At 37.3% G+C, this 15,311-nt stretch overlaps 1 protein-coding gene across 27 annotated transcripts in view; it reads right to left on the minus strand.

The window, feature by feature from the left end:
* The window catches only part of ERI1 (exoribonuclease 1), a 138,920-nt gene that overhangs the window by 105,928 nt on the left and 17,681 nt on the right, over positions 1–15,311 (minus strand). For 11 of the 27 annotated variants that reach the window (XR_012417029.1, XR_012417034.1, XR_012417028.1 and 8 more), the window contains one exon: positions 15,155–15,269. Coding sequence is in view for 12 of the 27 variants with exons in the window: in XM_015454451.3 (XP_015309937.2) it covers positions 15,155–15,269 (115 nt within the window). In the remaining 15 variants the exon portion in view is untranslated. Of the gene's footprint in view, positions 1–1,553; positions 5,617–6,271; positions 12,177–15,154; positions 15,270–15,311 lie in introns of those variants that run through there. The other 16 variants (XR_012417023.1, XM_065518793.1, XM_045397880.2 and 13 more) reach the window with 10 other exon arrangements.

The raw sequence follows: 15,311 nt of genomic DNA on the forward strand, positions 1-15,311 counted from the left end.
AGCACTTTTAATTTCCTTCAATAACTTTTCCTTTGGATTTACAACTTGGCCAATTTGGATCAAGAGGCATAGCTTTCAGCCCGTCTTAGCTTTTGACATGCCTTCCTCTCTAAGCTTAATCATTTCTAGTTTTTGATTTAAAGTGGAAGACATGTGACTCTTCCTTTCACTTGAACACTTACAGGCCACTGTAGGCTTATTAACTGGCCTAATTTCAATATTATGTCTCAGGGAATAGGTAGGTCTGGAGAGGGAGCCATGGGGAAAACACAGACATTTATCAATTAAGTTTGTTGTCTTATATGGGTGTGGTTTGTGGTGCCCCAAAACAACCATGATAGTAACATCAAAGGTCACTAATTACAAGTCACCCTAAGAGAGATAATAATAATCAAAAAGTTTGAAATATAGGGAGAATTACCAGAATGTAAGACACATGAAGTGAGCAATGCTGTTGGGAAAATGACACCAACAGACTTTCTCCACACAGGATTCACACAAACCTTCAGTATGTTAAAAAAAGAAAGAAAGAAAGAAAAGAAAATAGTATCTGTAAAGTACAATAAAGAGAAGTGCAATAAAAAGAAGCATGCCTTGTGGCTCCACAATGATTGAGCAGTATTCATCCTAAAACAAATCTAATGAAACTTAACTTGAGAACATTCATTTGCAAGTAGAAAAGCAGATCTGGTTTAAAGCCTCAGGCATCAGCCCCTTACCCAAGTCCTGGTAAGGAATCCAGAAAAACAATTACTTCCACCTCTTAATCCATCCGTCAAGCTTAAGCCCTTTAGCCTGTGTCATTATAAACTCAAGACACTAACGTTTCTCATCTCAAGAACACTGGGGAAATTTTAAAGCAAAAATCCTTCTCCTTCTCCACTTATCCCCATCTCCAAAAAACCTCAGAGCTGGTTACATTAGAAGTTAAAAATACTTTATATTGCTTCAAAGAATGAACATCAAATTATCTCCTGATTTGCAGCATTTAGTAAAACCGCATTGAAAATGTCTAAACTGTAGCAGAAAGATGTTTATTCTACCTAGGACCACCTATCTGTTCCTGGAATATCAGATTAAGCCAAAGTCTACGAGGGGAGGCAGCATACATAGCACAGGGGTAAAGAGCAGTGGCTCAAGTCAGACTGCCAGAGTCTACAGCTCCCACAACTTAAACTTTGGCAAGTTAACCACTCTGGACCTAATTTTCCCATCTGTACACTGGAGAGAAGCCCTCTCTCCCTCACCAGATTCTTATTAAACAATGGGGTAAAGTACTTAACAGTGTCAATAAATGTTTGGTGCAAGTATCATTATTGCACCTTAACATTCAGCTCTAGACTCTCATGTTATCAGTCCCATTTCTTGTTTGTTGATGCAACTTACACATTGCATTCGATAAGAGAGGTAAGGGTAGGCAAACTTTCTCTGTAAAGGGCCAGACGGTATTTTTGGCCTTGCTGGCCAGATGGTACCACTGATGCAGCTATTCAACTCTGCCATTGTAGCACAAAAGTGGTCAGAGATGACATGAAAACAAATGAGAATGGTAGTTCTTTCCAAAACTTTATTCAGAGAAACTAAAATTTCGTGTAATTTTCATATTATACAAAATATTATTTTGAGCCATTAACAAATATAAAAACCATAGTTTGTAGGCCATACAAAAACAGGCAGCAGGCCAGATTTGGCCCAGGGGTGGCAGTTTGCTGACCCCTGCTCTAGATTAACAAATTTATTGGCTTTGGAAGCTCTGTGGGGCAGGGAGGCTTGAAATACAGGTTGGTGGTGCAGAAGAAAGAGGAAATTGCTAAGTATAACAGAAAAAAGATGTAAGGCTGTCCTTTATTTATCAACGCTGGATTCAACTATGTGCAAAACATTTTATCACATGTCGCTGGAATCAAAGATGCAGAAGTCACAGTCTCTGGTCTCAAGGAGCTTATACTTCTCCATGGTAGCTTAGAAATGGAAAGTCTTCCTTCAGAGTACAATACATCCTTCCCAGACTTTTACAATGCACCTGTGTGCGCTCATCTGTGAGGCAGGTAGTTTCCCTGGCACCTCTACCTACAGCTGAGGCCAAACACGCATTATTACCTTGACCACCTGTGCTTCTTCCCCTCCCCCATAATCCTACTACCAGTTTTTCTCCTGGTCTCCAAATTATTGTTTTGTATTATCATTTTGGGGATAATACTTGGGGTGATATACTAAAAGTCAACTGGTCCCATCTTTTAAAAAATTACCATTTTAATTAGTCTTCAGAGATACCCTCTCTCTTTTAATAGGTAACATGCTTGTGACTCCTGTGTTTTTTTGTTTCAATCCAGGCAGAAACTTCTCCCTAGGAGGCAGGATAAACAGCTCTGTCTCAAGGCAACAAAGACACGTCACAAAAACTTTTTTTTCAGAGCAAATGTTAAATACTTGATCCAAAAGAACACAAATAAAGACGAAATATAATGCTCTATTATATTTTTCAGTTGGTTATAAAGATCGTGGATTCGAAAAAAATCAGCAGAAATCCACTATGTCAATGTCAGAGCAAATGAAGCATAGAATAAAAATTAACATAGCTAATAATTAATAAATTGTAAATACTATTAATAAGTAACAATAATATACTAATATTGTTTTCGTGGGCATACCAGAAAGACATCCATCTCTTACGTGTTTCCTTGTACAAAACTGTACTATTTGTCTTTGAAAGACAACACAATAAAAGTCAGAGTAAAAAGCAGTACTCTCAATGTTTAGTATAATCTCATCAGCAAAATCCCAAATCAAATTGGAGGGGAAGACAGAGACTCAACAGAGGAATTAAAATGGGTTAAGACAGTAAAATCTATGGCTGAGCGCAGAGGCTCACATCCGCAGGAGGACAAAGTGGGCAAATCACTTGAGGTCAGGAGTTCGAGACCAGCCTGACCAACGTGGTGAAACCCCCATCTCTACTAAAAAAACAAAAATTAAGCAGGTGTGGTAGCACGCGCCTGTAATCCCCGCTACTCAGGAGGCTGAGGCAAGAGGATCTCACCTGAGCCCAGGAGGCGGAGGTTGCAGTGAGCCAAGATCACACCACTGCACTCCAGCCTGGCAGACGAGCAAAAACTATCTCGAACAACAACAAAAAATAGGGTACTGAGAGCTTATAATGTTGAAGGTCTTAAAAAGAAATACAACATAAGCTTGTTGGTACTTGGTAAAACGGAAAATAGGCAAAGAAATTAGCAGATAGAGCTAAAACAAAACCAGAAACGTAGTATTTCCTTGTCATCATCAGATTTTCCAATTGCAGTTTCAGCTTTTCATGTGCGACTCTGGAAGTGCTGAGAGGCAATTAGAGTTCTGCTAGAGCATGGATTTGAATTCCACAGTAGGATGGCTATATGGAAAAAATCACCTAAAGAGTGTCTAGATCTCCTGCCATCTGTGATTTGCTATTTTCTACTCCTTTGCCCTGGCACAGTAAGGATTTGTAGGAAATTCTTTACGACATTCATTAATACTTTACAGTTTATCATACAGTGCTATCTGGGATTCACAAACATCTCAGCATATATCTGTCTTATCCTAAGAGTTAACTGTATAAACTTAAAGCACTTAGATTTCCTTATTTTACTATAATCTGTAACAGTTTATCTAGGAACACCACACACTCATGCCTTCTGTTATTTACACATTATTCTTTATGATACTGATTATATGACTACTGCTCAAAAGCAGAAATTTATTGGCTTAAGAAATCTACCGCCCTGGGTCAGGCGCGGTGGCTCACGCCTGTAATCCCAGCACTTTGGGAGGCCAAGGTGGGTGGATCACGAGGTCAGGGGTTCGAGACCAGCCTGACTAACATGGTGAAACCCCATCTCTACTAAAAATACAAAAATTAGCTGGGCGTGGTGGCGGGAGCCTGTTAATCCCAGCTACTCAGGAGGCTGAGGCAGGAGAATTGCTTGAACCCGGGAGGCAGAGGTTGCAGTGAGCCGAGATCGCACCACTGCACTCCAGCCTGGGCAAAAGAACGAGACTACATCTTAAAAAAAAAAAAAAAAAAAAAAGAAAAGAAAAAGAAATCTACCGCCCTATGTAGGTAATTCCCACACCAAGCAAAACGTCTACTTTCCTGCTTTTCACCCTATATATCAGGTTTGGAAACCTTTGAGGAAATTCATTTGATTATAAAATATAAATCTTCAGAATAAAGTAGCATCACAATTTTTATTAAAAGGTAAAAGGCAGGAAGCAAGCAATGTCAATGAAATCAAGAAAAATTGTCCCCTGAAATCAAGAAAAATTCAATTCTGAAAATACATGGGTTTAGCCTCTAGATAAGAGTTCTACCCTATCAAGTCGAAATGCACATTTTTGTTTTTAGATTTAGTTAAGAATAACTCAACAGTTAGCAGCCACTTACTATGTAAAATCAGAAAAACAAGTATTTTATTGACTAACTTCACTGGTGGCCAATGAAGTTTTTTAATAACAAAAACATAATATGTGGTAGAAAGTATTGACTTTATTAACCTCACTTATGATATTGAATACAAAGTAAAATTAGGTGGTGACCCTTAATTTTCAGTCTATTTCAAAGCATGGTCCCTCAGATTGAAGAATTAAGGCATATATATGTCAAAAAAGGAAGGAGAATCAAACAACCAAATCCAAAAAGACGCCAGTGATTTATGTATTATGAAGTTTGAGCTATAGCCCTTATGACAGTCCTTTCAGTATTTTCTTCCAAGTTCTCATTAATTCCTTCAGTAACTGAATTTTTAACCAGATCCTATAATCGATCACAATTCTTCCAATTATGAGTTGAAAAGAAACACAGGCAAATATGTATACCAAGTACCTTATGAAATTCATCACATACATGGTGAACTTCATATATAAACTCTGAAAAATCAAAAGGACTATGCTATTCTTGAAATCCAAAGGCTAGATAAGACCTACCTTCCAATCACTTCTGCATTTTAAGATATGGTTTCATCTAGTGATGTTAATAAAGAAATACATTACATATTTTAACACCAGTATGATATGACATTCAAGAGAACAGCCAATGAGATTTTGCATTTTAAAACCAAAGAAAATATAGTGAACACCTTAAATTATAAAAGTCAGTTCTAAGCAGGAACTGTTACTGTGTAACGAATACTGCTCATATCAAAAGTGCTGGTGACAAAGAATTCAGTACGCCTTCCTGCAAAATCTGTTCACATACATCTATCTATCTCTATCACCTGTAATAAGATCTTAAATGTTTTAAGGTGCTTAAAGTTTGCACTATAGGACTAATTCAATGAGATTCATCTGCTACCTCTTCATAGCAACTTCAATTGGAATGATCCACACACAAAACTGCTGTTACTTTCTAAAATGTGGCATTTGTGGCGGTGGAGTGCCCTCTATTGGTAAGGAAGAGGACACACTCATTAGCTGTCCTGCATGTATTTTCTCGTTGATTCGGAGTTCACACCCATCCTGAAGCATTCGAACTGCTATTCGGGCGATATTCTTAGAGTCATCAAGACCACAGTGAGGCCGCCCATCATAATCCATTCCTAATTTTTCAAGCATTATTGTCAGTTTGGTTTGGCTTCTAGGAACCTGAAAAATAAACAGCTTAGTAAATAATTCTTTGGTGTTCTAAACTGTAATATAAGCCACAGTTAAGCTGAAAAATAGGAACTGAAAATTAGCACAAATAGCTAAATAAAGTTAGGCAAAGGGCAATACCCCCAGTCAAATAAGGCAAATAAAAAACTCAGGCCTGGCAATGTGGCTCAAAGCCTGTAATCTCAGCACTTTGGGAGGCCAAGGCGGGCAGATCACTTGAGGTCAGGAGTTTGAGACCAGCCTGGCCAACATGGTGAAACCCCATCTCTTCTAAAAATACAAAAAAATTAGCTGGGCGAGGTGGTGCACATCTGTAATCCCAGCTACTCTGGAGGCTGAGGCAGGAGAATTGCCTGAACCTGGGAGGCGGAGGCTGCAGTGAGCTCAGATCAAGCCATTGCACTCCAGCCTGAACAACAGAGCGAGACTCCATCGGGGAAAATAAAAGAAAAAAAAAAAATCCTCAAATTTTCAGAGTTCTAAAATACGATCTTAGAGTTTTAGCTGAAAATACAGACCGAATCCTCAGACATCTGAAACCTCTGCAGTTTTAAAATTTAAAAATAATTTATTAAAGGGAATGTATTGTTCAGGACATGTAAGTTGAATCTACCTTTTTAAACCAAATTAGTTATTTTACATGGTATTTTTCTATCATGTTTTACTTGACTGATTTCTTAGATAAAAAGACTAGCCTTTTGGGATGGCTAAAGATAATGAAGATTAAGAATGAAAGATGATGTCGTGTGATGTTTTTCAAGTTATTTAAAATCTGTTCCTTGATAAACTAAAAAAAAAAAACAAAAAACCTCACACTCCCCAAATTCCAATATGCACCTCCACTTTTAAGAATTATTGGCTGGGTGTGGTAGCTCAAGCCTGTATTCCCAGCACTTTGGGAGGCCAAGGAAGGTGGATCACCTGAGGTCAGGAGTTCGAGACCAGCCTGATCAACACGGTGAAACCCCATCTCTACTAAGAATATAAAAATTATCTGGGTATGGTGGTGTGCACCTGTAATCCCAGCTACTCAAGAGGCTGAGGCAGAAGAATCCCTTGAACGCGGGAGGCAGAGGTTACAGTGAGCTGAAATCACTCCACTGCACTCCAGCCTGGGCATCAGAGTGAGGTTCCATCTCAAAAAAAAAAAAAAAAATTGTTATATTTTCTTCATATTTCTATCAAGATTTGTTAGGTTTTACATTCCACAGTTTGCACAGCTATTTTGCCTATGCATCATGGATCTCAGCTTCTTCATCCATAAAATGGGACTAACGGTTCTACTATTTACTCATAGGGTTACTGGGATAATCACAAAGCAAATCATGTAAAATATCCATAATTATCTTAAGCTGTTATACTGCAATATATCTTGTACCTTCCACTAATTATCACTTGGAAAATGCACTTCTAAAAATAACTTTTCCAAAATACTGGATAACTTAGATGGAAGTGACAAATTACTGGAAATACACAACTTACCAATAATTGAATTACAAAGAAACAGAAAATCTGAATAGACCTATACCTAGGAAGGAGACTGAATCAATAACTGAAAACCTCTAACAAAGAAAAGCTCTGAACCAGATTACTTCACTGCTGAATTCTAGCAAATATTTAAAGAATTAGAACAAAGCCTCCTCAAACTACCACAAAAAAATTGAAGAAGAAATACTTCCCAACTCATTCCATTAAGGTCAGCATCACGTTGATACAAAAGCCTGACAAAGACCTCATGAGGAAAGAAAATTACAGATCAGTATCCCCTATGAATATCATGACGCAATAATCCTTGACAAAATATAAGCAAACCTAAAGCAGCAACATATTAAAATAATTATGTGCCATGACCAAGTCGGATTTTATCTTGAAATGCAAGGATGGCTCAACATTTAAAAAACAATGTTAACACAACCATTAACAGAAGGAAGGAGTATAGTAATTGAAAGAGAGTGGTGTTAGCATTAAGATAGACATATAAACTAATAAAACAGAATAGAGTCTAGAAATAAACCTTCACAAATACACTGAATCAATGGGGAAAACAACGGCCTTTTCAACAAATAGTGTTGGGAAAACTGAATATCTATGTGCAAAAGAATGAAGTTGGACCCTTATCTTACACCATATACCAAAATTAACTAAAATTGATGGAAGACCTAAATGTAAGACATACAATTATAAAACTCTTAGAAGAAAACCTATGGAAAAGCCTTTATGACAATGGATTGGATAATAATTTCCTGGATGTCACCAAAACACAGGCAACAAAAGAAAAAATAAAGTGGACTTCATCAACATTAAAAACCTTATTACTAAAGACATTATCAGTAGAGTGAAATGGCAACCCATGGAACAGAAGATACATTTGCAAGAATATATCTGATAAGGAATTAATATCCCAAATAAAGAACTCCTACAACTCAAAACATCATGATATCTCACATTTAGTAAATGAGGAAAGAACCTGAATAGACATTTCTCCAAACATGATATGCCAATGGCTAATAATCACATGAAAAGATGCTCAACGTCACTATTAGGGAAATACAAATCAAAACCAAAATGAGATACCACTTCACACCTATTAGAATGGCCATAAACAAACACATACACACACACACACACACACACACACACACACACACACACACACACCAGAAAATAACAAGCATTGACAGGGATATGGAGAATGTAGTACTTTGTGCATTGCTGGTGGGAATGTAAAATGGTACAGCCACTGTGGGAAACAATGTGGAGATTCCTCGAAAAAATTAAACATAGGATTAGCACATGATTCAGCTTCTGGTTATACAGGAAAAAGAATGATATTTGTACACCCATGTTCATAACAGCACTAGTCATGATTGCCAAAACATGGAAGTAACTTAAATGTCCATCAAACGATCAATGGATTTTTTTTTTTTTTAATGTGGTACACGTTACATATTCCTCATCTGAAATGCTTGGGACCAGAAGTGCTTTGGATTTGAAATGTTTTGGATTTTGAAATATTAAATGTTTACATCACACCACTTTTGCATCCCTCATCTGAAAATCCAAAAATCCAAAACCTGAAATGCTACAATGAGAACTTCCTTTGAGTACAATGTCAGTGCTCAAAAAGTTTCAGATTTTGGAGCATTTCAGATATTGAATTTTGGGATTAGGGATACTCAGCCCATAAATACATACAATGAATTCTTATTCTGCCTCAGAAAGGTAGAATTCTGACATGATACAACATGAACTTTAAAGACATTATGCTCAGTGAAATATGCCAGTCACAACAGATCAAACACTGTATGCTTCTACTTATAAGAGGTATACAGATAAGCCAAAATGAGAGAGACAGAAAGAATGATGATTGTCAGGAGTTGGCGGGAAGGGGAAGTTCAATAGGCACAGAGTTTCAGTTTCAGAATATGAGAGTTCTGGAGAACGATGTGGTGACGGTCGTGCAATGTGAATGTACTTAATGCCACTGAACTGTTGTGCACTTAACAATGATTGGGAGCATTTTTAAGTGAACAGCAAGTGTTATATAGGGTGAACATCCCTAATCCCAAAAACCCAAAATCTGAAATGCTCCAAAATCGGAAACTTTTTCAGCGCCAACGTAACATCACAAGTGCAAGATTCCACACCTCATGTGATGGTTCCCAGTCAAAACACAGGTACATGATGCACAATTAATTTGTGTGTGACTAAGAAAACGATTGCTTATTGGCAGCATCAGGAATGATACCAAACAACCAGACTGTCCGTATCAGTGGCTGAGACAGTGACAATTTTGCTTTCCAATGGTTCAATGTACATACAGTGTTTCATCCACAAAGTTGTATGAAACTTAATTTCAGGCTATGAGGTATATACGAAACAAAAATGAATTTCATATTTAGACTTGGGTCCTATCTCCAAGATATCTCATTATGTATATGCAAATATTCCATAATCTAAAAAAAAAAACCAAATCTGAAACATTTCTTCTGGTCCCAATAATTTCCAATTAGGGATACACAATACTTCAACCTGTATTATGTATATTTTACCATCAAAAAAAAAAAAAAGATTAAAATGAAAAGTCCTAGATAATGCCTGAAAAAGAGTTACTAACTTTATTAAACAAAGGCCAGTCACTTCATCATGTTTTTAAAAATGATGTGAAAATCTGGACAAAGAACAAATCAACCTCTTACTTCCTCTGGCTTAGCAAGGAAAAGTTCTCCATCAGGTGTCTGAGTTGAAAGGTGAACAATAGGAAAACAAAAAGGCCAGATTTTGCTGAGCAGTTTGAAGAAGGGCTGCAAAACGTAGCCTCCTTATAGACATTTTTCATCACATGAACCAGCTGAACAAGTCCCTATCAGAAGCTGGAGAAAATGTTTGACTTCAAGTGACAAGATTCTTGCATTTCAAAGGTAATGGAGTATGTCTTTGGAAATAATCATGTTATAACAGAAAACCTTAAAATGTCCACCTTTTGCTTGGGTTTGGTATCAACTGAGGGAAGCTATTTGAAAGTCTCAAGTCTAACTGAGTACAATCTGGAAAAACTGTAGGAGAAAATTAAGTATTTTTCCTCCCTTTCAACACCAGAGTATGATGAGGTAAGGGATCCTTTCTCTCAATCTCTGTTCAGCCTGAGAATCCGACTTTAAGAAAAGAGCTTTATAGGTACAATCTGACTGTACACCGGAGATGAGACTTTATGCTCTGCCCCTAGAAAAGTTGTGGATTTCTGCAAACATAGTATCCTGTCATTCATTTGAAAGCAGTAACATTTCACTGTAGTTTCAACTTTCTACATGTGTAAGCAGGGTTTTTTGTGTTTAACACGCATGAAGAGCAAAGGCAGAAATTGTCTAATTTCCAAAGAAAATGAATTCATGTGAGCTTATCTTAAATTCAACCCAGAATTAAGTATTTGTAAAGGGAGGGAAAAAAACAGATTTTACAGGAAGGAGGTATATTTCATCCTTTCCTTTTACTTCAACAACAGCATTTTAATGCGTATATATAGGCCTATAAAGACATAAAGAAGGCTGGGCGTGGTGGCTCATGCCTGTAATCCTAGCACTTCAGGAGGCCGAGGGGGGCGAAGTCAGGAGTTCAAAACCAGCCCGGCCAACATAGTGAAACCCAGTCTCTACTAAAAATACAAAAAAATTAGCCAGACATGGTGGGAGTCACCTGTAATCTCAGCTACTTGAGAGGCTGAGGCAGGAGAATTGCTTGAACCCAGGAGGCGGAGGTTGCAGTGAACTGAGATCACACCACTGCACTCCAGTCTGGATGACAGAGTGATACTCCATCTCAAAAAAAACAAAGAAAGAAAGAAACAGCTGTAAAATTTGGAAACGCTAAGCCCACATTTGCACCTGATATGCCAGGCACAAAGAAAGTTTGGGTTTTCCCTCCAAAATCTTGTATAAAAATGTGTCTTAGACCATATTTTCATTCATATTACTTCAGCCTACTTTTAGAAAAACCAAGTCCCATTTTAGCCTAAGCCAATTATTTTACAGAAATAATTGTGAAATTATTACAGTTACTACCTTTTAAATTTATGAAAGAGATTAAGCTCCAAGTTTAATTACCCATTTCCACCCTTTGCCCCCAAGAAAGGTTGGATAAAATGTCATTCTTGGCTGGGCGCGACGGCTCACGCCTGTAATCCCAGCACTTTGGGTGGCCAAGGGAGGCGGATCACAATGTTGGGACTTCAACACCAGCCTGGCCAATATGATGAAACTACATCTCTACTAAAAAACACAAAAAAATCAGCCAGGCGTGGTGGTGCACGCCTGTAATCGCAGCTACTTGGGAGGCTGAGGCAGGAGAACTGCTTGAACCCAGGAGGCGGAGGTTGCAGTGAGCTGAGATCGCACCACTGCACTCCAGCCTGGGTGACAGAGTAAGACTCTGTCTCAAAAAAATTTTTAAAAAAAGGTCATTTTTATTTTTAAAAAAACAAAAATGTTTTGAGACATACCATATAATATACCTTATTAGCATTATAGACAACAGAAACTTGTGACGGAGAGTTTTATTTAAGTCTTAGATAAGATTAAAAAAAAAAGGAAACGTAAGTTTCTACTTATACAACTAATTGCATTATAGTTACCTATTATGAAGAGGGGAAAACCACACACAAAAAAAGAGTAGGCTAACAAACTGGCCAAAATAAACAGGTCCACAAAGAGAAACCACTGTTTACTCAAAAAAGCAGGGAGCATTTTATTGCCTTATAATATCTACAACTTTCTGATTACACTAATATACTGTGAGCTGTAGATTTATGCATACCTGACTGAAAATTATTTTAAGGTTTATTAATTCTTAATAATAAAAATTATTCCATCTGGGACTTGTAGCAAAAAAAGAACCTAAAGGGGATCGAGCTTCTCAAATGGAGTATAAATTGACATGAAATACAGAAGACAGCGACATCTCTGAAACCACATTCCAGGATACGATTACAAAATCCAGATAAGGCGAAACATAACACGATAAATGACTCAGTTTCTTTAAAGAATAAAATAAAATTGCTAGGGAAGAAAAAGAAGAGATTAAAAAAACTAAAGAGACATATTAAGATATCACACATATCAATGACTAAAAAACTTAAGAGACATATTAACCAACTACAAATCTGTGAAGCTTATTCTGATCTGATTCAACACACAAAAGGTAAAAGAAAATATTTATGACTATTTGATGAAGGAATTACTGCTAATTTTTTAAGATGTGACAATGGGGCCGGGCGCGGTGGCTCAAGCCTGTAATCCCAGCACTTTGGGAGGCTGAGACGGGCGGATCACGAGGTCAGGAGATCGAGACCATCCTGGCTAAAAAGGTGAAACCCCATCTCAACTAAAAAATACAAAAAATAACTAGCCGGGCGAGGTGGCGGGCGCCTGTAGTCCCAGCTACTCGGGAGGCTGAGGCAGGAGAATGGCGTAAACCCGGGAGGCGGAGCTTGCAGTGAGCTGATATCCGGCCACTGCATCCCAGCCTGGGCGACAGAGCGAGACTCCCTCTCAAAAAAAAAAAAAAAAAAAAAAAAAAAGATGTGACAATGGTATGGTAGTAGCTGTGTTTCTAAGAAAATGACCCTTTGCTTTTGGAGCTTTGTAATGAAATTTTTACAGACAACATCATATCTGACTTCTGCTTCAAAATAATAAGGAAGAGGAAAGTGGGTGGGGATACACATGAAACAAGACTGACCATGAGTTTGTAATTGTTGAACCTGGGTCATGAGGACTCATTATACCTATTTCTGTATGTCTGAAATTTTCCAGAACACAATTTTTTAAAAAATTCACAAAATGAGTTCAAAAAAAAAAAAAAAGATCCACAAAAGGCCAGGTGCGGTGGCTCACGCCTATAATCCCAGCACTTTGGGAGGCCAAGGCAGGCAGCTCGAGACCAGCCTGGCCAACATGGTGAAACCCCGTCTCTACTGAAAATACAAAATTAGCCAGGTGTGGGGACGGGCGCCTGTAGTCCCAGCTACTCGGGAAGCTGAGACAGGAGAACTGCTTGAACCTGGGAGACAGAGGTTGCAGTGAGCCAAGATAGCGCTACTCCACTCTAACCTGGGCAACAAAATGAGACTCCATCTCAAAGACAAATAAACAAAAAATGCACATAAAAAAGTTATCAAATATAACTAAAGGACTAGCATCCAAAGTAAAAATCTATAAACCAGTAAAAAACACCAGTGACGAAAGAATAGACTACCATTTTTTTTTAAATGGTCAGAAATTTAAACAAGGGGTTTACAAAAACGCAATCCAGATAGGTAATACCTCAATGAGATGGTATCACACACCCACCAAATTTAAAAAACATTTAAAATGTCTGATAATATCAATGCTGGCAAAAACTTACAGCAACTATAAACTCACAGTGCTGATAAGAGTGCAAACTGGTACAACTCCATTGGAAAACTATTTTTGCATTATCTAGTAATGTCAATGATGTACGTATCCCATGACCCAGCAACAGGACTCCTAGGTTTATATCCCAGAAAAATCAGTGCACAAAGACACCAGGGGATGTGCCGAAGAATGCTTATAACAGTATCTTCATAGAAGCCCCAAATAAAAACCACCCAAATGGCCAAAGTAGAACAGATAAACAAATCTGGTATAATCACACAATGGAAATAATAGCAATAAAGTGAATGAACTGTAGTGACATACATGATGTAGATGGATTTCAAGCATAATATTGAGAAAAATAAATAAATAAATAATATAGCCAGTATAACACTAATTATATCGTGCTCAAAGCCAGACAAAACTATATAGTATAAGGATATACATTTAAATATTAAAGCTATAAGGAATGATAAGAAAATGATTACCATGAAAGGATGAATTAGGGTTAACTCCATGAGGAAGGAAGGGAGTTAAGTGGGTGGAAGTTACAAGGGTATTTGCTTTATAACAATCTGCAAAACTCTACTTTCTGCATGCATACTTCTCAGTTTTAAAAGACTGTTAAAACAGAAGAGTCTGTAAGGAAAAGCACCTTTTCTCATGAAACTACTTTAGAACATCCTTCTCCAAAATGAAACCGTAAGGGAGAAAAATGACAACATAGGATCTAAAGAATGAAGGAGAATCAAAGGAAATCCCCTAAGATGATTTTAAAAGAAGCCTGAAGAACTAACAGTTCAGATTAGAACAGGATTAAAGGCTCCAGGAAGACAATCTGCAAAGGAAAAAAAGGGGAAAAAAGAAAATCTGACAGACTACGTGAGTGTTTTCAGTCACAAGCAGTGACCTACAGTTTGAATGGAGAGTAAGAGGATAAGTAAACAACGCCAGAAGTAAATTATTACACCTAGAGGAAAGTTGTGAACACTGACTGCTCTGACTGAAAGGTAATAGAGCTATAGTAGGAAGATGCAGGAAGGGAAGGACATGCAGGAGTGGTAGCTTAGTCAAGCTCAATCTTCATCTTTCATTGCAGGAATTCCATAGGTCACAAACGGAAAAGTCAAGAAGTAGTATAAGCATGAAACTTAGAAATACAAAGGTAAATATGTGGGGGACAAAAAAAAAAAAAAAAGAGCTTTACAGAAGTTGAAAGTGTTTGCCTCAGAACAGGAACCAGTTCTGGTGAAGGCTATGGCCGAATACTGACATTCATTGTAAGTCTTGCAATAATATTTTAAACATTTACACCACACACACATATTAACTTTGATAAATGTAAAGTAAAATTAAAATCCAGTGGGGAGCATTTGCTCCACAAACGATCCACATACTGACTGCCCCTACAGTTTCAAACTTGTCAGGTATATATAGTTAACCTATTTAAATAAAGTTAACAGGCTGAATGAGAAAAATGCTTATCTAATTTGAACATAACTAATTTGGAATCTGAAGAGTAAGAACTAATTATATAGCCTTTTTCCATGAAAAACACCTGGAAAATTACAACTTAACGTACATGCAAAATTTAACAAATTTATGAAGAACCATATAATTATTAAATATAGAAATTTTACCTTGTAAAAGTTTCCATATGACTTCCGAATATTGATCCACTTTTTAGCAAAAGGAGGGTATTTGAGCCTGCTGAGTTGGCACTGAATGTTCAAGAATTTACTCATATCCCAAGAACTATAAATCAAAAAAAAGACAAAAAATTGATGAAATAAATGG

Source organism: Macaca fascicularis, chromosome 8 (genome assembly GCF_037993035.2).
Source record: "Macaca fascicularis isolate 582-1 chromosome 8, T2T-MFA8v1.1".
In the NCBI taxonomy this organism is placed as follows: domain Eukaryota; kingdom Metazoa; phylum Chordata; class Mammalia; order Primates; family Cercopithecidae; genus Macaca; species Macaca fascicularis.